General features: G+C 36.7%; 3 protein-coding genes across 3 annotated transcripts; all 3 read left to right on the top strand.

Annotated features, from left to right (window-relative positions):
- The first annotated feature begins 1270 nt into the window (after nucleotides 1–1270).
- Nucleotides 1271–4506, top strand: LOC133673323 (uncharacterized). The gene is made up of 7 exons (XM_062094059.1): nucleotides 1271–1444; nucleotides 1817–1845; nucleotides 1944–2055; nucleotides 2140–2712; nucleotides 2827–3609; nucleotides 3676–3990; nucleotides 4132–4506. The coding sequence occupies exons 1-7, from the start codon at nucleotides 1271–1273 to the stop codon at nucleotides 4504–4506; spliced, it is 2361 nt and encodes a 786-aa protein (XP_061950043.1).
- Nucleotides 4507–15249: 10743 nt separating this feature from the next.
- LOC133672362 (cytochrome P450 71AU50-like) lies at nucleotides 15250–16884 on the top strand. The gene is made up of 2 exons (XM_062092750.1): nucleotides 15250–16128; nucleotides 16209–16884. The coding sequence occupies exons 1-2, from the start codon at nucleotides 15250–15252 to the stop codon at nucleotides 16821–16823; spliced, it is 1494 nt and encodes a 497-aa protein (XP_061948734.1). The 3' UTR covers nucleotides 16824–16884.
- Nucleotides 16885–23355: 6471 nt separating this feature from the next.
- Nucleotides 23356–24965, top strand: LOC133672329 (cytochrome P450 71AU50-like). Its single transcript, XM_062092711.1, has 2 exons — nucleotides 23356–24249; nucleotides 24336–24965. Exons 1-2 carry the CDS (start codon nucleotides 23371–23373, stop codon nucleotides 24948–24950), a joined length of 1494 nt encoding a protein of 497 aa, XP_061948695.1. The 5' UTR covers nucleotides 23356–23370; the 3' UTR covers nucleotides 24951–24965.
- The last annotated feature ends 456 nt before the right edge of the window (nucleotides 24966–25421 follow it).

The raw sequence follows: 25421 nt of genomic DNA on the forward strand, positions 1-25421 counted from the left end.
CTCTATGGGTTGAAACAAGCACCTAGAGCCTGGTATGGCAGAATTGATGACTATTTGATAAGTTCTGGCTTTCAGAAAATCTTATTTGAAGCAACTCTCTATGTAAAGAAGATTAACAATGATGTTCTCGTAATATCCCTCTACGTTGATGATCTTTTAGTGACAGAAAACAATACATAGCAAGTTGAAAATTCAAGCAGAAGATGATGCAAGTTTTTTAAATGATCGATCTTGGTCTCATGAGTTTTTTTTTTCTGGGAATGGAAATCAAGTAAAGGAAAGAAGAAATATTCTTTTGTGAGAAGAAATATGCAAAGGAAATCTTGAAGAAATTTCATATTGAGAATTGCAAACCAACAACCACTCCAATGAATCAAAAGGACAAATTCAGCAAAGAAGATGGAACTGCTAGAGTTGATGAATAGAAATTCAGAAGCTTGATTGGTTGTTTGTTGTATTTAACAGCAACCAAACTTGATATACTTTATGCAACAAGTCTTCTATCTCGTTTTATGCATTGTCCAAGTGAAATGCATATGAGAGCAGCCAAAAGAATTGTAAGGCACATCAAAGGGACATACAGTTTTGGTGTTAAATTTTTGAAGTGTTAAGAGTTAAGATTGTATGGTTTCTCTGATAATACATGAAAAGCACTTCTGGATTATAAATACCATATTTTCCTTTCTAACAACAATAAAGAAAAAATGGGGGGAGAATTTTTTTTTTAGTTTCTTTTACAAAAAAAATTGAGAGGGGACATCAATATGTTGGGAAGCTGCTGCATGTGCTCGGATTATTAGAATCAATGCGCGAAATGTGGGAGGGGACATCATTCGCTATCACCGAAGCCTAGATGAAACCGATGCCTTTCTAGGGAAGATTGAGAACCGCGGCTTTGCCTTTCTACCTTTGGCTAGAGAGTTTGTGGAGGAAAAGGATTAATATATTTTGTATTTCCTTTTTATTTATTAATGTAATAAACTTATCAAGCATTAATGAAAAGGGCATTGACCCATCTTCTTATGCAAAATTTGTCTCTTGATGAATATGATTCAAGCAAACGACTTGAAGGCAATACTCCTAGCAATGTGACAAGAGAACCTATGTTTATAAAGTGGTGGCTATTACTCGTTCACAAGAAGGTTGCATCCATACCCAATATACAAAGCATTCTCAATCATGCATTTTCTCATACATCTATACATGCATCTGTAGACTAAAAAACATAGGTCCCCCTTCTAGAATCCACAACACTCGACAAAGAAAAAGGATGGAAAACGAAGAAAGGTCACAACCAGAAGCTCGGTACCAAAGAGAGCTTAAAGGAGTTTGGAATGATGTGGCGCACCTGACCAATTTGCTCGAGCAAATGTTGAGAGCCAAAGATGGAGAGGAAACATCTACTCAACCTGATGAAGCACAACCAGCAGCTCAAATCCCTATCGTACCTATAAACACGGGGGCAAATACACCAAATAAGCAGCATCTTAATCCCACTCAGCCCATCCAAATCCCTATTACAATGGATTTAACAAACGAGGATCCATAGGACGTTAGATTCTCTAATCATATAGGGTATGATAAGTGGATTGCGCTAGAAGAGAGGCTAAGGGCAATTGAAGGAAATGATTTATTTGACCTAATTAGGGCCGCTGAAGGATGTTTGGTGCCTAACATAGTAATTCCAAAAAAGTTTAGAGTGCCAGAGTTTGTTAAGTATACTGGAATGGAATGCCCAAAGACCTATCTTCGTTCCTACTATAATAAGATGGAAAAAGTTATCCACAATGATAAATTGCTAATTTACTTCTTCCAGGATAGCCTGACAGGATCGACCCTCAATTGGTATATGAGGCTGGACAACGTTTGGATTAAGAAATGGACAGATCTGCAGATTCTTTCTTAAAACAATACAAGTTCAATCTTAAGATTGCTCCTGGTAGGACCAGTCTGATTACCATGGATAAAGGAACTCAAGAGTCTGTGAGGGCTTATGCTCAAAGGTGGCGAGACCAAGCTATCAATGTACAACCTCCACTAATAGAGACGGAGATAGTAACACTGTTTTCCAATACTTTTAGGGCCCCATACTAGGAACATCTTATAGGTAGCTCACCCTTGCATTTCTATAATGCTGAGCAAGGAATCCAAAGTGGGAGAATTGCGGAACCTATAGAGAAGAGGGGTTTTGTTGGGAAGAAGAAGGAAATTGAAGTGAATAACCTAGAAGATAGTTACAAAGGGAGAAGCAAAAGCTACCAAACACCTACCACCCAAGTCACCAGTATCAACTTTGCCAAACCCTCCATCCCAAACCAACCTAATCAAACAAAATTCCCAGCAAATAACCAAAGCAATTACCAAAGAAAAGACAACCAACCATCGGAAGAGCAATTACCACCTTTACCAATAACCTTAAAAGAGTTGTATGTCAAGCTGTTGAGTATTGGGCAGATAGCTCCCCTACCAGTACCACTTATGCAACCACCTTTCCCTTCCTGGTACAACCCCGAGGTGACTTGTGAATACCATGCTGGTCACGCGGGTCATAGCATTGCGGCTTGCTTTGCTTTTAAAAAGAAGGTGTTGCAGCTGATCAAAGTTGGATGGGTCACTTTCGAGGATTCGCCTAATGTGAATTCAAACCCTTTACCCAAACATTTCGCTGGTAGTGGTGGAGTGAATACCATGGAGATTGGTAGCAAAGAGAGGGTTTTAAAAGTGACCATGAAAAAGCTATACTTTATGTTGGTGTAGTCTGGACACTTGGAAAAATCGACTGAATGCTGCATAGGGGAAAATGACTTATGCCCCTTCTTTAAAAAGAAAGGGCATCACATTGATGAAAGCATTGAATTTCATCAAAAGGTTGCAAGAATGCTAACTCTAGGAGAGCTAAGGATTGAGGCCGTAAGCGACAATGAAGAGATAGAGATGATAGAGAATCGGGGGAAATGTAGAATCCAATCAACAACTAATGGGCTCTCGAAATTGGTATTAACTAAGCCCTCAATAGAAAACAAAGCAGACTATGGAGCGATGCCTGGAGATTATGGTTATACCTCAAATATCAAAACTCCCTTGTCGTTGTTTCAAACTGAGATAAGTGGACTAACTTGGAGTGGTTGTTGTTTCACACTTGAAGAACTAGAGAAGCAAAGAAAGGCTAAGGGCAAGGAGGTGTTAGACTTCGATAAAGAGCTTGAGGTAAATAAACTTGTGACTGAGAAAGAAACAAATGAGTTCCTGAAATTGATGAAGCATAGTGAGTACTGTATAGTGGATCAGTTGAAAAAAACCCCTGCCAAGATCTCCATCATGTCATTAATACTCAGCTTCGAGCCGCATCGCAATGCTTTGCAAAAAGTACTGAATGAGGCCTACATACCCCAAGATATTGAACAAAGGACTATGGAGCATCTAGTAGGGAGGATCCATGCTGCCAATTACTTATATTTCACGAAAGATGAACTTGACGCTGAAGGAACGGGACATAACAAGCCCTTGTATGTCACGGTCCAATGCAAAGATTGTCTCATCAGTAAAGTTCTCATTGATAACGGCTCAACCCTTAATGTGTTACCAAGGCATATGTTGGATGAAATGCCGGTAGATCCCTCACACATGTAACCTAGTGTGATGACGGCTAGAGCGTATGATGGCTCGCCAAGGCAGGTGATAGGGACAATTAAGGTCGAACTAGTTGTGGGTCCACAAGTCTTTCTAGTAACCCTTCAAGTAATGGATATCCACCCTTCCTATAGTATGTTGTTAGGAAGGCCATGGATACATTCTGCGGGAGTCATCGCCTCTTCGCTGCATCAATGTTTGAAGTACATTGTCAATGGTGTTCTGGTTACCGTTAAGGCTGAGGAGACTATATCAATGGTAAGAAATATGGCGGTTCCATTCATTGAGGCTGAAGATTATAGGGATGGAAACCTTCATGCATTTGAGGTTGTGAATACCGAGTGGGTGCCCGAGAACATTGTGCTGAGAAAACCAAAAATCTCGGAGGCCACCAAAATGGCTGCTAAAGGCTTTTTGAAACATAAAATTCCTTTCCCATATGACATCGAGAAAGGAAGACTTGAATGGATTGATATAATCCAGCTGAAAGCTGCATAACAGAGGTTTGGGCTTGGATATAAGCCTAAGAAGGAGGATTACAAACGAGCTGCTGGTGCAAGAAGGGAGAAAAGAATGGCTAGGATTGAAGGAAGGAAGTCTGAAGAAGAAAGCTTAGCCATCCCTCCAATTAGGATTTCATTTCCAAAGGCTGTATATGTGATGCAACTTGATAAGGGACATGGAAACCTTCTTCAGAAGCTTTCTTTAATAAACATAAACACTCTAGAGGAAGAACAAGTCGAGGACTTTGTTGAGAAGATTGAATCTGGAAGAAAGGATGAAGAGCTGTCACAATTAACCTTCTACACTCTGGAAGAAGTTACCGCCAGGACTTTTGTTCGAAAGCTAGCCGAAAGAGAGAAGTTCCAGAATTAGGAGATCCAAGAAGCTCTATTGGTTTTCAAAATGTAATCAACAATGATTGTTGGATTACAATTTTATTTATGTTGTTTGCCTTTTTCTGTTTTGTTTTGTTCTTATTCATTGACAATCGAAGCTCAAGATGTCAATTGGATTTTTTTTTTGTTTTTTTTGTAATTGAGCCAATCTTTTCCTTTTAATGAAATCATGCATTTTCAAAATTCATTTTGATGTCTTACTGTGCATTTACACATCACTTCCCGCTTTCAGGAACCCTGAAAGCGGATAATCCATAACAATACATGTACTTTACATTGAGAATGAATGACCAAACTTTAAAGAATTCATAGTAGATTAGAAGATGAGGAATGAGAGGAGAAAAACATGTGGGAATTCATAAAATTAATAGAACAGCATGAACAGGCTTGGAGGCCCGCTAAAAAGGAACTTGAAATCATAAATGTGGGTAATGAAGAAATCAAGAAAGAGCTAAAAATAGGGACTTTGATCACCCCTGAAGAGAAAGAAGAGTTGATTGCACTGCTCCGAGATTACATAGATGTCTTTGCCTGGTCCTACGAGGTTATGCCTAGTTTGGATACGAATATTGTATTATATAGGATACCACTGGTGGAAAGATGCAAATTGATTAAACAGAAGTTGAGGAGAACTCATCCAAGGGTCTTAATCAAAGTAAAAGCAAAAATTGAAAAACAATGGAATGCTGGTTTTTTGGAAGTAGTCAAGTATCCACAATGGGCGTCGAACATAGTGGTGGTACCCAAAAAGGAAGGTAAAATTAGAGTTTGTGTGGACTTTAGGGACTTAAACCGGGCTAGCCCTAAAGATAATGTCCCTTTACAACACATAGATATGTTAGTTGATAATGCAGCACGCAACTCCACATATTCCTTTATGGATGGATTTTTGGGCTACAATTAGATAAAAATGGCGCAAGAGGATAAGGAGAAGACAACCTTTGTAACACCATGGGGAACATTTTGCTACAAAGTCATGCCATTTTGTTTAAAGAATGTTAGGGCCACCTACCAAAGGGCTATGGTGACTTTATTTCATGACATGATGCACAAAGAGATTGAAGTATACGTGGATGACATGATTGCTAAATCTAGAGAGGGAGAGAATCATGTCCAAATATTGAAGAAATTGTTTGAAAGACTAAGGAAATATAAGTTGAGGCTTAACCCAGCGAAGTGTTCGTTCGGGGTGAAATCTGGGAAGTTGTTGGGATTTGTGGTGAGTGACAAAGGGATAGAAGTGGATCCTGACAAAGTAAAGGCTATTCAATCAATGCCACCTTCCAAGACTGAGAAGGATATGAGAGGTTTCTTAGGAAGGTTAAATTACATTGCTCGGTTTAAATCCTAATTAACCACGACTTGTGACCCGATCTTTCTTTTGTTAACGAAGAAGAACCCTGGAATTTGGAATGAAGAGTGCGAAGAGGCTTTTGAGAAAATCAAGTAGTACTTGTTAAATCCACCCCTGCTTGTTCCTCCTGTACCAGAATAGCCATTGATATTGTACTTACCAGTAACTGAAACAGTAATGGGATGTGTGCTTGGGCAACACGATGAAACCGGAAGGAAGGAAAAGGCCATTGATTACTTGAGCAAGAAGTTCACATAATGTGAGTCTAGGTATACTGTGATTGAGAAGTTGTGTTGCGCATTGACATGGGCTGCAAAGAGATTACATCAGTATATGTTGTATCACACTACGTGGTTAATTTCCAAATTAGACCCATTGAGGTACATTTGTGAAAAGCCCTATCTATCGAGCCGAATTGCAAGATGGCAAGTTCGATTGGCTGAGTATGATATAGTATATATGACAAGGAAAGCCATGAAAAGGAGTGTTATTGCCGATCACCTGGCTGACCATGCTATGGAAGATTATGAGTCATTAAACTTTGACTTTCTTGATGAAGATGTGCTTGCAATCGATGAAGAAAAATCAGATTCATGGATTATGCACTTTGATGGTGTTGTAAATGTATGTGGTTAACGGAGCAGGTGCAGTGATAATCTCTCCTTATAAGAAGCAGTATCCGATTTCAGTTAAGCTGCGGTTCGGGTGCACCAATAACACGACTGAGTATGAAGCTTGCATTCTCGGTTTAGAGGCTGCGTTGGAGATGAACATCTGAAAGATAGATGTGTATGGAGACTTAATGCTGATCATTTGCCAAGTAAAAGGAGAATGGCAAACCAAGGAAGAGAAGTTAAGGCCTTACCAAGAATAACTGTCTAAACTGGCTGGAGAATTTGAGGAAATAGAGTTCACCCATCTAAGAAGGGAAGGAAACCAATTTGTAGATGCTTTGGCTACACTAGCATCTATGGCCAAAATAGACTTTGGGCACAAGGTACAACCAGTACACATCAATATTAGAAATAACTCAACTCATTGTTGCTCAATCGAAAGAGAAGTGGATGGAAACCCTTGGTACTATGATATCAAGAATTTCATCCAAAACCAAGCATATCCCATGGGAGCATCCAAAATCAACAAGAAGACCTTAAAGAGGTTGGCAATGGATTTTTATCTTGATGGGAAGATTTTGTATAAGAAATCATCTGACAGGACTTTGTTGAGATGTATGGATGAATTTGAGGCAAAAAGCGCGTTACGAGAAGTCCATGAAGGGATTTGCTCAACCCATGCTAATGGACACATGATGGCTAGGAAGATATAAAGAGTTGGTTACTGCTGGATGACATTAGAAAAGGATTGCATCGACTATGTCCAAAAATGTCATAAGTGCCAAGTATACAGTGACAAAATCAACGCCCCTCCAGCTCCTCTGTTTAACTTGACATCTCCATAACCCTTTGCGATGTGGGGAATTAATGTGATTGGACCTGTAAACCCAAAAGCTAGCAATAGTCATAGGTTTATTCTCGTGGCTATCGACTACTTTACAAAATAGGTAGAAGTCGGGTCATTAGCTCATGTGACGCAAAAAGTGGTGAAGAAATTTATTGAGAGAGAATTGATTTGTCGGTATGGTCCACCAGAAAAGATTATAACTGGTAATGCCTAGAATGTTAATGGCAAGATGATAATAGAACTCTGTGCTAAATGGAAAATCAAGCATTCCAACTCTTCGCCGTATAGACCAAAAATGAATGGTGCGGTAGAAACTGCTAACAAGAATGTCAAAAAGATTATTCAGAAGATGGTAGTCACCTATAAAGATTGGCATGAGATGTTGCCATTTGCCCTTCATGCGTATCGCACCGTAGTCCGAACCTCAACAGGAGCCACCCCGTACACGTTGGTATATGGAATGGAGACAGTGATACCTTTAGAAGTGGAAATCCCATCATTGAGAGTACTAGTAGACTCTAAGCTGGAAGAGGTAGAATGGGCAAAAGTTAGATATGAACAGCTGAATCTGATAAGTGAAAAGAGAATAGCCACAATCTGTCATCATCAACTCTACCAAATTATATGACAAGAAGGTTCGACCTCGAGGATTTCACGAAGGAGATCTTGTACTGAAGAAAATTTTGCCTTTACCAAGAGAAGATCAGAGTAAATGGGCGCCGAACTATGAGGGCCCTTACGTAGTGAAGAAGGCATTCTCTAGAGGAGCTTTGTTGTTACCTAGAATGGATGGAGAAGATTTAGTTAGGCCTGTGAATTCTGACTCTATAAGGAAATATTATGTTTGATGTATTCTGTAATTTCTCAATCAATAAAATAAAGTTTTGTCATGAATTCTCTTTGTAAAGAATCTTTTCTTCATAAAGCTCATAATCTCATAGCATTTGAAATCTTTTACTTAAACAAACTTTGTTCTTACACATGACTAAGGAAATGACTCCATCAATTGGAGGGAACCAAACCAATTTTTTAAACCTAATAGGTATTGCACACCACGCTAGGGGCAAAACATGCATATAGAGGTCCATAGAGAACCAAAGCCTAAAGGGTATCATCATAAAAAATTCTAAAAACATCTTTTATGAGAATTGTTAATTGCATTGAAAGTTTCAGTTTTCATGAACAAACCAAAATCTTTCAAGTTTTCCTCAAAGAAGCGTACTACGGAAAGGGGGACCTATATTTCCAAGATAGGTAACAAAAAACATGCATGCTATATTGTCATAACACTAACTTGGCAGGAAAGGTGTGATGCCAAAGTAGTTCCAAGTTTTTGGGAACTGCTAAGAGATAGAATCTCAAGTCAACGGAGCTACGGAAAAGAATATTAATTGTGAACCAGCGCTACTTCATTCCTCGAGGAAAAACATGGAGTAATCTTAAGACGAGCAGGTCACTTGAGAATGAGACCATTCCCTAGAAAAAGCGTGGAGTTTTTCTAAAATAATAATAATAATAATAATAATTAAAACGGGCAAGTCTCCAGATATTGAGACCCTTTTCTAAAATCTTTTTCTCTTACATCTGGGTAGATCACCCATCATAATGAGACCATCATCTTCCACCTAGGTAGGTCACGCATCATAATGAGACCATCATTTTTTCTGGGTAGGTCACCCATTAGAATGAGACCATTCTCTATTTTTTTTGTTACTTGGGTAGGTCACCCATTATAATGAGGTCATTCTTCCCCCTGGGTAGGTCACCCATTAGAAAGAGACCATTCTCCATTTTTTTTATTACTTGGGTAGGTCACCCATTATAATGAGGTCATTCTTCTCCTAGGTAGGTCACCCATAAGAATAAGACTACTCTTCTTTTTTTCCACTTAGGTAGGTCACCCATCATAATGAGACCATCATTTTTTTTTTGGTAGGTCACCCATTAGAATCAGACCGTTCTCCATCTTTTTTTACCTAGGTAGGTCACCTATTATAATGACGCCATTTTTCTCCTGGGTAGGTCACCCATAAGAATGAGACTACTCTTCTTCTTTTCCACTTAGGTAGGTCACCCATCACAATGAGACTATCATTTTTTCTGGGTAGTTCACCCATTAGAATCAAACCGTTCTCCATCTTTTTTTACCTGGGTAGGTAACCCATTATAATGAGGTCATTCTTCCCCTGTGTAGGTCACCCATAAGAATGAGACCACTCTTCCCCTTTTCCATTTTGGTAGGTCACCCGATATTGAGACCATTTCTTAGAAAAACGTGGAGTTTTCTAAGAATTTTAGGATGGGTCGATCACCTGATATTGAAATCATTTCTTAGAAAAACATGGAGTTTTCTAAGAATTTTAAGATGAGCCGGTCACCTGATATTGAGACCGTTTCTTAGAAAAACATGGAGTTTTCTAAGAATCTTAAGATGGGCAGGTCACCCGATATTAAGACCATTCCTTAAAAAAGCGTGGAGTTTTCTAAGAATTTTAAGAGGGGCCAGTGACCTGATATTGAAATCATTTGTTAGAAAAGCGTGGAGTTTTTTAAGAATTTTAACATGGGCCAGTCACCTGATATTAAGACCGTTTCTTAGAAAAGCGTGGAGTTTTCTAAGAATTTTAAGATAGGCAGGTCACCTGATATTGAGATCGTTTCTTAGAAAAGCATGGAGTTGTCTAAGAATTTTAGGATGGGCAGGTCACCTGATATTGAAACCATTTCTTAGAAAAGCGTGGAGGTTTCTAAGAATTTTAAGAGGAGCCGGTCACTTGATATTGAAACTGTTTCTTAGAAAAGCGTGGAGTTTTCTATGAATCTTAAGACGGGCAGGTCACTTGATATTGAGACCATTCCTTAGAAAAGCGTGGAGTTTTCTAAGAATTTTAAGAGGGGCCGGTTACCTGATATTGAAATCGTTTCTTAGAAAAGCGTGGAGTTTTCTAAAAATCTTAAGATGGGTCAGTCACCTGATATTGAGACCGTTTCTTAGAAAAGCATGGAGTTTTCTAAGAATTTTAAGATGGGCAGGTCACCCAATATTGAGACCATTTCTTAGAAAAGTGTAGAATTTTCTAAGAAATTTAAGAGGGTCCGGTCACCTGATATTGAAACTGTTTCTTAGAAAAGCGTTGAGTTTTCTAAGAATATTAAGAGGGGCCAATCACCTGACATTGAGACCTTTTCTTGGAAAAGCGTGGAGTTTTCTAAAAAATTTAAGGTGGGCAGGTCACCCTATATTGAGTCCATTTCTTAGTAAAGTGTGGATTTTTTTTCTAAAAATAAAAAAACATGGAGTTTTTCTAGATAGGCAGGTCACCTGATAAGGAAACCATTGTTTAGGAAAAGCACTGAGTTTTAGCATGATCAGAAAATTTATCTTTACAACACTTACTACGCGAAGCACTTGACAAGTTTTGCTTCGTAAGCATTGTAAAGAGAAGGCATATGTTGTTACTCAATTTTGGACCCCATGTGCTGGAGATGATGTATACCTCTTTCGAACTAAGTGTAGGAGTTTAACTCATGTTTGCTGGTAGATTGACAAAAGCAGAGAAGGAAATATTTTTTTTTTAAACCTTGTTTGAGTTGTTTTCTGCTCTCTTTTTTATCCTTCCCCTTTGCTACCAAAATCGTCAGGTTTTCTTAGGTTGATCAGGGGTCTTCATAATGCTAAATTCGTTCCTTCTTTATCTGGTCTTTAAGGTTGGATAAATCTCTCAGAATTTACACTAAAAAAATGGTTATGCTGCTGTCGCAATTTTTTTTCCAACTTAGGTTCTGATTCTGACTTGGTTTCGTACAATATCTGACCATCCTAGCTATATTCTGTCACTCATGACATGTTGAAAAATTGACCTACACCTTTATTAGGTCATAGGGATCCTTGTTCTTAGGGTAGATTCTTAGTCAGATTTGGATGTTCAGCATTGTCAGATCAAGAACCTTTTTGACCAACTAGATTACTGTCAGATTCTGTTCTCTAAAACAATTTTATCTCACTACGACTCCTTCATCAAAGTTGTAGTCCTGGACGTATAGATAAATTTTGGCTTTTCAATCGCTTGATTTCGATATCAGAAGCTCAAGATATTCTCATTTGAATATCTAACATGAAGGCAGAGAATTCTGCCGCGGGAAGGATCTAGCCCAAGTTCGCGGAACTGATTCGAAGGATTTTTTTTTGACCAAGGACTGAATCGAAAAGTGCTAAAATGAGGGATTGAATTGAAGAAGGATATTAAAAGCTGGAGAGGGGGGCTGGATCATCATAAATGATAGGATTTTTACCAACACCGAATAAGGAAAATAAGACTTTGCAGCATGCACCCTTACCCATCTGATTTCTTTCCTTTTTTTCTCTGTAAATTCCTACTATTTTCCTTTATCATCACTTCTGATTTTTAGAGCTGCAACCATGTTTTTATTGCCTCATTTCAAAGAGAGCAGCTGGCCTTATGGAAGGAAAGAAAGAAGCCACACCATCCTTTAAAAAACTGGAAAGAAATCAGACATCAGAATCAGAATATTTAAGTTTCCTTTTTGCGTTTTTTTACTGCAAATCAGTAGGGATTTGCATCCTAGAATTAATGCATTGAATCTTTCGTAAATAAAGATATATTTAGATTATATATAAGCCCTGCTAATGACCTAACAGAGAGAGAAAAGAGAGAGCATAAAAGAAAAGAAAGAAACAGAGAAAAAAGAAAAAAAACAGCAAAATAAAGAGAAAGAAAACGCAAGAGAGGCAGGGAGTAAAAAAAAACGCAGGTAATAGGGGAACAGAAGGGTTTCTTTCTTTGATCCATAGAGCCTTTGGTTCCCATACATCCTTTTGTCACTGTGAAAGAAAACAAAAGAGAGGAGAAAGGAGAGGCAGGCGACAAGCAAATCAGTAAAAGCAAGAGAAGAAGAACGTTCAATTCACCAGCACATCAGCTTCAACATCTTTGTTTCTTCCGTCATCTACCAGTAGCTAATGAGGCACACGTGAGTTGTCTTTCGGTCTCTGGTCATATTTTGCTGCAAAAGGATCTGCAGGTATAGGCCCCAATCTCTCTTCCTTTGTTATTTTTTTATAGGCATTCGTTGGTCATTCGGTTGTGAAACTTTTTCTTCCCTATGAATAATTGATTGTTGTTTAGACAAAGCCAAAGCTTGTCTATTTCTTCCATGATGTTTGAGTTAGCTGTTGTCCATGTAAAAAGGGTTTGTCTTTCATGTTTAGGAACTTTCCTTTTGTTTTCCTTACACCTGCTGGAGAAGAAATCAGTCGGCCATTGTTTTTGTTTTTTTTCTTAGTGATTGCTCTAGTTTTATTTTTGTTCTTGTTGTCTGCGTGGGATGAGATGGCTTTGATTTCTTTTTTTTAAATTGCTTTAAGCTTATTATAAATCTTAGAATATATATGACGGCTGGTTAGCTTTTATTGCGATTTTTTTTTTGTGTGTTTAATTGTGATGCTTGTGTTTCGATAAAAAAGAATTTGTTGTGTGTTGTATACGGCCAATACCCTAACATGTTTTGAACGCTTTTTTTAATATAAAAAAATATTGGAAGTTTTGAAAATGTGTTTTCGCATGGATTTCTTAAACACAAAAAAAATTATTTTCTTGCATTTCTGGATTTTACAACATGTTTGTAAAACTCCAAAGGGTATTGGCCAATATTCCAAAAAAATATAAAAATCTTATCTTGGGGGAAATTCATCTATTATTCACCATTAATGTTTGGATAAAGAAATCCTTAAAGGACGAATATCCAAAATATTATTGGGAATAATTTATTGTTATTCACTGTTAATATTTGGATAAAGAAACCCTGACTGGTAAATATCCAAAATAATTTTCTAGGAATAATAAATCCTCACATCCTTGAAAGAAGCCTTGATTATAATCGAGGACATTTCAATTTTTTTTACTCCACGGTTCATGAGTCATGAGAGTATAAAACACTAAGGCAAAAATAGGTTTTTAAAGCGCCCTAGATTTCTAAACTTTTGTCCCTCCTCTTTGCAATTTACGAGTTGTAAGCTCTTGAAATACTAAGAGAAAAATGAGCTTTTGAAGCACATGGAATCTCCTTCGATTTCTATCTTAATCAATTTAGTTTGAATCAAACCTAGAAAAACAAATGGGATTAAAAAACAACAACACCATGGCAATTATAAGGCAAACCAGACACCAAGCAGCTTACCTTAGGTAAGGCGTACTAGGGGTGCTAATACCTTCTCTTTACGTAACCAGTCTCTTGCCTTAGAATCTCTGATAGACCAGTTAGGTTTTATAGTGACCATAATACTAGGTGGCGACTCCCCTTTTACACAAAACAAATAACCCGAAATCAATCAAGGATCACAGCGACGCCGTGCTCCGCCGCGAGGGTGTGACAAATCAGTCTGTGATTTTGTCCGTAAAGAACAACAAGTAACAGTGCAATTAGAAAGTGAACAGCGGTGATTCCCTTTATAATTGATATGATGAACAGTGTTCATAGTTTACCAACGATTTACCGACGGAATAAATTCCGGTGGTAAAAATGACACGTCATCATTTTTTTTTGCTTTGTTTTAATTTTTTTCCCCACTGTAATTCTCTCGATATTTGCGTTTGTATTTATCAATTTTCTAATGGTGAATTTTCTTTAACTGTATCTTGATCTTAATAGAAAAATGTAACAAGAAAAAAATTGGAGAACTAATTCCCTCGCTAATGAAATTCATGTCCTGGTTAATGGGTGATTTAAGAAACTAATTTCCTGATTAATGAGACCAATGAGCAATTGGGGAAACTAAGTTTCTGGTGAATGAGATTAGTGCCTTGTTAATGGACAATTAAATAACCAATGATTCACTAATAAAATGAATGCCTAATTTATGTTAAAGATGACTTTTGTGTGTACTCAAAATTGTACTATTGACATTTGATAATTATTCTGCATAAATAAATATATTAAATTACCTTTGAATGTAAAGTTGATTCCATTTGATATTAAATAAATTCTTAAGAATCTCGTAACACTGAGTCATGTAATAAATTCATGAATTTGTATTTTTTTTATTTAATCAAATAATTTATTCACTTAGTAGGATATGATTAAAAAAACAAAACAATATTTTTCCTAAAGTAGCATCGACAGTTTAATTTATCATTACCGTTTCCGTTCACTTGAGATCTGTCCATCTCTCTGGTCTAGCCTTAGAGCAAATAGTCACACCAAAAAAAAAACAATATTTTGACTCTTTTTTTCCTCTAGTTTTTCATGCTTAAAGAGAAAAGCTAAATAAAAAGCCATTATACTATTTCTACCAAAACATGATTATTTCTACCAAAACATGATTTATTGTAATAATTTGTTGACTAATTTTTTTTCTTTATTTTATTTAAAATCTATGTTTTTTCAGTTTGTTTTTTATTAGAATTCATGTTCTCAGGATTCATATCATGAGTTTGACGAGTTCATTCTAGTTGTTTTTTTTTTAATTTTAATTTTTTTAATTTTATTTTTTAATATTGAATTGAGTTAATTGAGAATTGCTAAATTATATTTATACCTGTCAAATCAATCGAATAATATAAATTGTTAAAATAATTATTTATCAAATACATTAAAATATAACTGACTTTTCTAAATGAATTTTTAACATTAGAGTGTATATAAACAAAAATTAAATCTCACTAAATTTGTTTTTCACAATTGATCCCTTTCTCCGAAAGAAAAAACAAGAAGCGATACAAAAAAAGACATTGAACTTATCCCCAGTTTGTCTTCTTCCTGTTATCATCTCCCTAGTTACGACTATATATAAGTGTAGCATCTTCTCTATATGAACCAAGAATTGGATTTAGGTTTGCTTTCACTAAGATAGAGCAAAGAACCCAACCTTAATAAATCAGACACAGCATGGCTTGGATATTAACCACTCTAGCCTTGATTGCGCTCGCTTTCTTCCTCCGAGCTTGGCTGTCGAAAAGAAAGATCAAGGATAGCAAGTTACCCCCTGGTCCAATAGGGTTTCCTATATTTGGTAGCTTACATTTGCTAGGGAAGTTCCCTCACCAAGACTTGCATCAACTAGCAAAGAAGTATGGCCCTATCATGTATATGCGGTTAGGCTTGGTGCCTACTGTAGTTGTCTCATCGCCTCGGGCTGCCGAATTGATTCTTAAGACCAATGACCTCGTGTTTGCTACTAGGCCACCAAATGAGGCTGCGAAGTATATCACTTACGAGCAAAAGAACCTATCATTTGCTCCATATGGCTCTTATTGGCGCAACGTGCGCAAGATGTGTACCCTTGAGTTGCTTAGCAACCATAAAATAAATTCTTTCATGTCCACGAGGAAAGAAGAGCTTGACCTCTTGATTGACTACATTAAAGATGCTTCTCGTGAGCGTGTTGCTGTTGATCTTAGTGCCAAGGTCTCATCTCTAAGCGCTGACATCAGTTGTAGGATGGTTTTTGAAAAGAAATACTTGGAAAAGGAATTTGATGAGAAGGGGTTCAAACCACTGACTCATGAGGCCATGCGTTTAACAGCAAGTTTTAACTTGGGAGATTACATCCCTCCAATTGCACCACTTGACCTTCAGGGTCTTACAAAGCGCATGAAGGCCGTAGGCAAGGTTTTTGACGACTTCTTTGAGAAGATTATTGATGAGCACATTCAGCTCAAGGACGAAAACAGAACCAAAGATTTTGTTGATGTCATGTTGGACTTCTTGGGATCTGAAGAAACTGAGTATCGTATTGTTCGAGACAACATCAAAGCCATAATCTTGGTAATTAGAATTAAAATAACTGTTAGTAAGCAGCACATAAATCACATGATTATCCTTAAATCTGTACCTTTCTCTTTCAGGACATGCTTGTAGGCTCAATGGACACCTCAGCCGCAGCAATCGAGTGGACTCTCTCCGAGCTCATCAAGCATCCAAGAGCAATGAAGAAAGTCCAGAAAGAGCTCGAAGAGAAAATAGGCATGGATAGAATGGTGGAAGAATCAGACTTGGAGGGCTTGGAGTACTTGCACATGGTTATAAAGGAAGCTTTCAGGCTCCATCCAGTGGCACCTCTACTTGTCCCTCACGAGTCAATGGAAGATTGCACCATAGATGGCTTCCTCATCCCGCAAAAAACACGTGTTATTGTAAACGTTTGGGCTATTGGACGCGACCAAAGTGCTTGGACTGATGCAAATAAGTTTATTCCAGAGAGGTTTGCTGGGAGTAACATAGATGTTCGTGGACGCGATTTCCAGCTTCTCCCCTTTGGGTCAGGGCGCAGGAGCTGCCCTGGAATGCATTTGGGACTAACCATGGTTCGGCAAATTGTGGCACAGCTGGTGCATTGCTTTGACTGGGAGCTTCCTAACAATATGTTGCCGGAGGAATTGGACATGACTGAGGCGTTTAGTCTTGTAACCCCGAGAGCAAACCATCTGTGCGCCACTCCCACTTATCGCCTTCACCTCTGATTATGGCTTAAGCAATGTTTCGATTTCTTGTTAATTAATATTCTCTGTTGGAAGTGTGATCATGTAGGGATTGTCTTTCCCTTGGATTCATGGAATCAACTGTAGACTCTTATCAGCATGTTGATGTTTCTTTTTGCCTGTCCAGGATTGTATTCAAATTAAACTACATCCCACAATTTATTATTTGAATTTCTTATATACTTTGATCTCCCGATCAAATACATGTAGGATTTTGTGAGTAATTATTAGTTAATCCACTGCCTCCTCTTTCACTTGTAAAAGAGAACAGGTGATTAGTTCTGAGATATTCTCTCATTATTCCCTGTTTCAGAAATTTTGCATTTTCCATTTTTAGCACTCTATTAAGGATATAGAACTAAATGAAATAACTAGGTGACATAGAGTGAATATGTAAATAGTAAGAAAGTGGAATATAAATACCCTATTTTCCTCTCTACAACCGGCAACAATAGAGAAAAAATGGAGGGAGAATATTTTCAAGTTTCTTTTACAAAACAAATTGAGAGGAAATCCAACAAATTGAAGGAAGGGGGTTTGACTGAGTTTTTGGCAAAGGGTTGAGGGAAATAATTACATCAAGGCAACAATCTAGAGAGAATAAGTGAAGAAATTTAGGGATTTAAAGTGGTTAACAATGGTTAAAGGACTAATTAATTAAGTTTTAAATTACAATGAGTATTTAATTTGTTTTAAAAAAACTAGAATGACAGATCATTTATAGTTTACTCTCAATGTGTCTGTATTGTGGAAATATAGTAAAGTGGTGTGCCATTTTGGCTCGATCGAGTCCTTCACCAACAATATTTTCTATTTCTTAAAAACAAAAATATCTCCATTTTAAAACTTAATTTTTCCATCCACTGAAGATATTTAAAATCTTGATTATTATTCTTTTTCCCATGATTTATCTGTATATTGAAAAGTCTGAAAATTGTTGTCCAACGAATTTGTTTAACGGGAGCCATGCTATTCCTCCCCCCTTGTGGATTGTAATAAAAATAGAGTGAGGTTAATAATTTATAAAATGGGAATAATACCACTCCCTATTCTAATTAAGGGGACTAAAACATATATGATCATGTATAAAACAACACATTGCATTGATTATACCCAAATTATTCAGAATTATATTTTATTAACTTGAAAATATAGTAAAATATCGGAGGATTTTGAGTTCCAAATTTCATAATGGAGGATGGTGGAGGTTTTGTGTTCTTATTATAATCCTTATCTTATCAGGTAAAACCTAACTGTTCTAACATAATCAAAAGAATTTAATATCCGGAATACGTCTTACGTATAAGGTCGTACCCTAGATACTAAAAAAAACAAAATATTTTTTTTTAATTTTTAAAATATTGGCTTAGTTCTCGTGGCTTTAATAAACTAGTTTTTAAAACCAAAATGCATGCTAATACATATTTTTTGAAATTTTCTTTGTTGTATGAAAATACAATATGATTTTTTTTTAATTTTTGAGAGACTTGGCCGTATGCATGAAAACAAAATATTTTATTTTTTTAATTTTTTTTTTATGAAAACTAGGTATTTTAATACCGGATTTGTATCTTTACAGTAAAAAAATACAAAACAATATTGATCAAGGGTAGTCAATATTACATTCTCTTTATTGATGATTTCACTAGAATGTGTTTAATTTTCTTTATCAAATCCAAATCAGAAGTAGCTAAGATTTTTTGGAGATTCAAATCAAACCTCAATTACAGGATGAATCATTTGATGATTCACCAATAAGAGGCACCAGATCTTTTGAAGACATTTACCATAGGAGTAATGTAGGAGTCTGCGAACTAGAAGGTTATGAAGAATCTCAGTAGAACCCAGAATGGCAGAAAGCAATGCAAGAGGAGATATCCATGATTGAAAAGAACTGCACATGGGAACTAGTCGACAGACCACCAGACAAAAATATCATTGGCGTGAAGTGGGTATTCAGAACCAAACTGAATGCATATCACACCATCAACAAACATAAAGATAGGTTGGTTGTTAAGGGTATGCTTAGATTTATGGTGTTGTAGATTTATGGTGTTGATTATTCTGATACATTTGCTCCTGTAGCAAGGATGGATACCATCAAATTGTTGTTTGTTGTTGCTGCTCTCATAAGAACTGGAAAGTATACTAGTTAGACGTTAAATCAGTCTTCTTAAACGCCATTCTACAAGAAGAAATTTATGTTGAATATCCAACTGGTTTTGTGAATCAAGGAAAAGAAGACAAATTTTATCTACTAAAGAAGGCTCTTTATGGGTTGAAACAAGCACCTAGAGCCTGGTATGGCAGAATTGATGACTATTTGATAAGTTCTAGCTTTTAGAAAATCTTATTTGAAGCAACTCTCTATGTAAAAAAGATTAACAATGATGTTCTCGTAATATCCCTCTATGTTGATGATCTTTTAATGACAGGAGGCAATACACAACAAGTTGAAAAATTCAAGCAGAAAATGATGCAAGTTTTTGAAATGATTGATCTTGGTCTCATGAGTTTTTTTCTGGGAATGGAAAGCAAGCAAAGCAAAGAAGAAATATTCTTTTGTCAAAAGAAATATGCAAAGGAAATCTTGAAGAAATTTCATATGCAGAATTGCAAATCAACAACCACTCCAATGAATCAAAAAGACAAATTCAGCAAAGAAGATGGAACTGCCAGGGTTGATGAATAGATATTCAGAAGCTTGATTGGTTGTTTGCTGTATTTAACAGCAACCAGACCTGATATGCTTTATACAACAAGTCTTCTATCTCGTTTTATGCATTGTCCAAGTGAAATGCATGTTGTTACCCATTTTTGGGTTCCCACAAAAAAAATTAGAAAATACAAAAAATATATATATCAAAAAATATTCGGAAGAAATCCAAAAAATAATATGAGCTAGAAAAGGATGATGGAATACCGAGAAATGTCAAAATTGGTTGAAGAGATTCAAAAATGCAAAAAGGTTAAAATTTGACATTATATTTTTGACAGATGAGAGCCCTGTTGACAAAGAAAATTCAAGTTGAGGAAGAAAAGTCTAAAATCAGATGTTTATGGACTCAATTAAATTTTATCTAAGGTTTAATTGAATTTATAAAGGGTTGGATTGTAAGAAAATTGATTTTTAAGTCAATTTAGGCTTTTATTGGAAGAAATTAAAGTTCTGAGATCCAATTATAATTTTGAAAGAGTTGATTTGGCCAAATCAGGGGTTTAATTGCACAATTATTAAAGTTTGATGGTCAATTAGGGACTTAATTGAAACAATCCGAGACCAAGGACCAAACTAGAAAAGGCGGTAACATTAAGGGATACAATTACAATTTTGTCAGGATTTGATTACAAAACTGCAAAAAATTCAATGGCCGAATCAAAAGAACCCAAGCGGCGTCGTTTCCACCATTTCACCGTCTACAATAGCTGGTATTCTGTGATAATAAAGGAAGGAGACGTTGGCAGTGATAATGGAGCCGTTTCCAAATCAAGAAGGGAGCGTATCGCGGCTGACAACCCTCGCCACCGTGATGCACGCTAGCTTACCAAAAACACTCTCGTCCTCTGGCTATAAAAGCAAGAAGAAGAACCGAACGCAGGGGGGAAAGGGCAGAGAGGAGAGGCTACACTGAGGAAAAAAAACAGGAGTGAAACAGCTTAGGGGAAAACGTAAGAAATAGGAGAGGGGACGGAAAAATATTGAGAAAGCAAAAGGGAGAGCAGAGGAATCAAACCGAACGGAAGTAGAGGACACGGTGAAACAGATAACACAGCACCACCGTCACCTTCGTCTTCTCGAAACCAGGTATGTTCGATGTCCTTCTCAGTTCCTGCATAACGAGATGATGCATGTTTAGTATGTAAAAGAAGAAAAGAAAACGTAAGGAAACCAACGCTGCAATCACTCTATTTTTTTTTTCTTGTTTTGTTCTATTCTCATATTGTAAACAAGATGATGAACAGTGCGAAGGTAATTAAATTACCTTCACGCTGTTCATGCACGCATAAAGTATTACGTGTGCATGGGGAAGGAAGGCTGGTCACTGGCTGTTCATGCACACATTTTGACCGGTTAAGAATCGAAACTCACTTTATCATCACGTAAGGGTTTTAAACTCGATTATGTAAGTTAAATTAAAAACAATTAAGAATTGATGTCTAAATTGTAAATTCTATGTTAGGGTTCATGAGAAAATTTAGGGGAAGTGAGAGATTTGCCTTGTTTGATGTAATTGGGATAGAAATAGATGAAAACAACTTAGAATAATAATTAAATGAAGAAAAATCATAGTTTTTTGGAAGGTAGTGGTGCCAGCCAAAAATTAGAGAAAAATTAAAATAATGCATGAATGTTAGTTTGTTTGAAGTTATTATAGCACGTGTTGAAATATTGTGGAGAATGAATTTACAATAAATAGAAATCTTGTGTTTAATTTGTAATGGTAATATTGATTATGCTTTGATTATGAATGTTGTCATTTTGTTGAGAAATGTAGGATTTTGTGTAATGTTGAAGTATTATGGAAAATTATACAAATGAGAAGAAAACTATTCATATTTCTTCTTTAAATTTACATTCGGCTAGAGAAAGAAAGAAAAGAGAAATTGTTCAGAACAAAAAATAGTCTAGCTGTTTTGAGAAATGACTAGACCGATTTAAGAAAACGATAAGACTATTTGTCAAAATGGTTAGACCGTTTTTGTTATTGTCCAGTTTTGGAAAAAAATGTTATCTTTTTCTAGTTTTTTTTAGTTCTTTTGAGTTTGTTAAGGGAGATGGTAATTTTTTTATTGAATTTAGCATAAAATGTATGTTTAATTATGATGGATAAAACACCTGATATGAGGTTGTGACAATTATACATGGTAAAAATTTAGAATTTTCAATGCGATTAAATTAAGAATTCAAAATGTATAAGGAGAATAAAATTGAACTTTATGATGGATGAATAACAAATGATATATTGATTCTGCTGGTACAAAAGAGGCCACGGGACCTATTTAACAACAAGGGACCATTTCGTGCACGCAAACATCAGGTAGATGTTCGACACCTTAAGGAGAATTAATTTATTATCTAAGTAGTAGTCACAATCACTACAACATTTAATAGTTTTACCGACGGAATTTTTCTGTAATTAATTTACTAATGAAATCACCGACAAAAATGCTCCGTCGGTGAATCTTTCATCGGTAATTTTTTGTCTATTGATAAATTTATTGGTAATATAAAAATATTATTACCGACGGATTTACTGATGATGTGATTGCCCTTACAAAATAAAAGAAAAGGCAGGCAGCTTTCATATCATTTTCATTCCAGCAATGTTCAGTTAATTTTGCTATAACATAACTCATGTGTGAAGGTGCCGGGGTTGTACAAGTGCGAGCTTAAGATCACTTTTTTGAGTAAGTTCCTGTCTCTTAATTCTTTTTTCCTTCGTAATTTATAGGAACCTGAAACATTGGTTTAGAGGATAAATTGGGTTTGGTAGAGTAGAAATTATTTTCCCTTGTCTGAGAGGATGGATCGAAAGGGAGCTACGAGAAAATTGTCGTCCATGACTGCCTTTTTTAGCTCCCCGAAATGGATAGAATGAGGGAATGATGATATGGTACTTTCTCTGACCCTTCGTTCTCCTGTAAATCAAAGCGTACGATATAATTTTGTTCTTTTTAATTCCACTCTCTTTTTCTTTTTTAATTAATTAAATGTAGACAAGAACTGGATGCTTAATGTACAATTATTTATAATTACGCTCTTCCACTTATTTGACAAAATTTTAAATATAGAATTTTTTCCTTTTAAAAACGATTTTAAACAAATTAAAAAAAATTCAATTAATATTTTTTTTTGGTGATTTTAGATCATTTTGATGCGCTGATGTTAAAAATAATTTTTAAAAAATAAAAAAATATATTATTTTAATATATTTTTAAATTAAAAATATTTAAAAACTCTTAAGCACGTAAGCCATGTAGACGTACATAACAAAGATTAGAAATTGGTATCTCAGCTCAGCTGTTCCTGGCTTCCAACCAAAAGCTGAAATTATAAAGAAAATAATGTTACAAGGGTCTCAATCTGTACTTTTCACTTAGTAGGATATGATTAAGAAAAAAGAAAAAAACGACCTAAAGTAGCATCACTTAGTAGTCCTTTTCACTCAGTAGGATATATCACATAGTAGTTTAATTTATCATTACCGTTTCCGTTCACTTGAGAGCTGTTCATCTCTCTGGTCATATAAACAAAAATAATATCTTACTAAATTATGTGGTTTGGCTTTAGGTAGATAATAAAATCTCACTAAATTTGTTTTTCACAATTGATCCCTTTCTTCATAAGAAAAAACAAGAAGCGATACAAACAAAGACATTGAACTTATCCCCAGTTCCTGTTATCATCTGCCTAGTTACGACTATATATATGTGTAGCATCTTTCTCTATATGAACCAAGAGTTGGATTTAAGGTTTGCTTTCACTAAGATAGAGCATAGAGACCAACCTTAATATATTAGACATAGCATGGCTTGGATATTAACCACTCTAGCCTTGATTGCGCTCGCTTTCTTCCTCCGAGCTTGGCTGTCGAAAAGAAAGATCGAGGATAGCAAGTTACCCCCTGGTCCAATAGGGTTTCCTATATTTGGTAGCTTACATTTGTTAGGGAAGTTCCCTCACCATGACTTGCATCAACTAGCAAAGAAGTATGGCCCTATCATGTATATGCGGTTAGGCTTGGTGCCTACTGTAGTTGTCTCATCGCCTCGGGCTGCCGAATTGATTCTTAAGACCCATGACCTCGTGTTTGCTAGTAGGCCACCAAATGAGGCTGCGAAGCATATCTCTTACGAGCAGAAGAGCTCATCATTTGCTCCATATGGCTCTTATTGGCGCAACGTGCGCAAGATGTGTACCCTTGAGTTGCTTAGCAACCATAAAATAAATTCTTTCATGTCCTCGAGGAAAGAAGAGCTTGACCTCTTGATTGACTACATTAAAGATGCTTCTCGTGAGCGTGCTGCTGTTGATCTTAGTGCCAAGGTCTCATCTCTAAGCGCTGACATCAGTTGTAGGATGGTTTTTGGAAAGAAATACATGGAAAAGGAATTTGATGAGAAGGGGTTCAAACCAGTGATTCATGAGGGCATGCGTTTAGCAGCAAGTTTTAACTTGGGAGATTACATCCCTCCAATTGCGCCACTTGACCTTCAGGGTCTTACAAAGCGCATGAAGGCCGTAGGCAAGGTTTTTGATGACTTCTTTGAGAAGATTATTGATGAGCACATTCAATTCAAGGATGAAAACAGAACCAAAGATTTTGTTGATGTCATGTTGGACTTCTTGGGATCTGAAGAAACTGAGTATCGTATTGGTCGAGACAACATCAAAGCCATAATGATGGTAAGAATGCATAGAATTAAAATAACTGTTAGTAGGCAGCACATAAATCACATGATTATCCTTAAATCTGTACCTTTCTCTTTCAGGACATGCTTGTAGGCTCAATGGACACCTCAGCCACAGCAATCGAGTGGACTCTCTCCGAGCTCATCAAGCATCCAAGAGTAATGAAGAAAGTCCAGAAAGAGCTGGAAGAGAAAATAGGCATGGATAGAACGGTGGAAGAATCAGACTTGGAGGGCTTGGAGTACTTGCACATGGTTATAAAGGAAGCTTTCAGGCTCCATCCAGTGGCACCTCTACTTATCCCTCACGAGTCAATGGAAGATTGCACCATAAATGGCTTCCTCATCCCGCAAAAAACACGTGTTATTGTAAACGTTTGGGCTATTGGACGCGACCAAAGTGCTTGGACTGATGCAAACAGGTTTATTCCAGAGAGGTTTGCTGGGAGTAACATAGATGTTCGTGGACGCGATTTCCAGCTTCTCCCCTTCGGGGCTGGGCGCAGGGGCTGCCCTGGAATGCATTTGGGACTAACCATGGTTCAGCAAATTGTGGCACAGCTGGTGCATTGCTTTGATTGGGAGCTTCCTAACAATATGTTGCCGGAGGAATTGGACATGACTGAGGCGTTTGGTCTTGTAACCCCGAGAGCAAACCATCTGTGCGCCACTCCTACTTATCGCCTTCACCTCTGATTATGACTTAAGCAATGTTTCGATTTCTAGTTAATTAATATTCTCTGTTGGAAGTGGGATCATGTAAGGATTGTCTTTGCTGCTTCTCTACTATGAGAATGGAATTGTTAAAATAATTGAGATCTGAAGAAACTGAGTATCGTATTGGTCGAGACAACATCAAAGCCATAATCTTGGTAAATAGAATTAAAATAATTGTTAGTAAGTAGCACATAAATCACATGATTATCCTTAAATCTGTACCTTTCTCTTTCAGGACATGCTTGTAGGCGCAATGGACACCTCAGCCGCAGCAATCGAGTGGACTCTCTCCGAGCTCATCAAGCATCCAAGAGTAATGAAGAAAGTCCAGAAAGAGCTGGAAGAGAAAATAGGCATGGATAGAACGGTGGAAGAATCAGACTTGGATTTTTAAGAAAACTTGGATTTTTTCTCTTGGATCTCTAACTTTATATGTGCTACTATTATTAC

The sequence above is a fragment of the Populus nigra genome, chromosome 14 (genome assembly GCF_951802175.1).
Source record: "Populus nigra chromosome 14, ddPopNigr1.1, whole genome shotgun sequence".
Classification (NCBI taxonomy): Eukaryota; Viridiplantae; Streptophyta; class Magnoliopsida; order Malpighiales; family Salicaceae; genus Populus; species Populus nigra.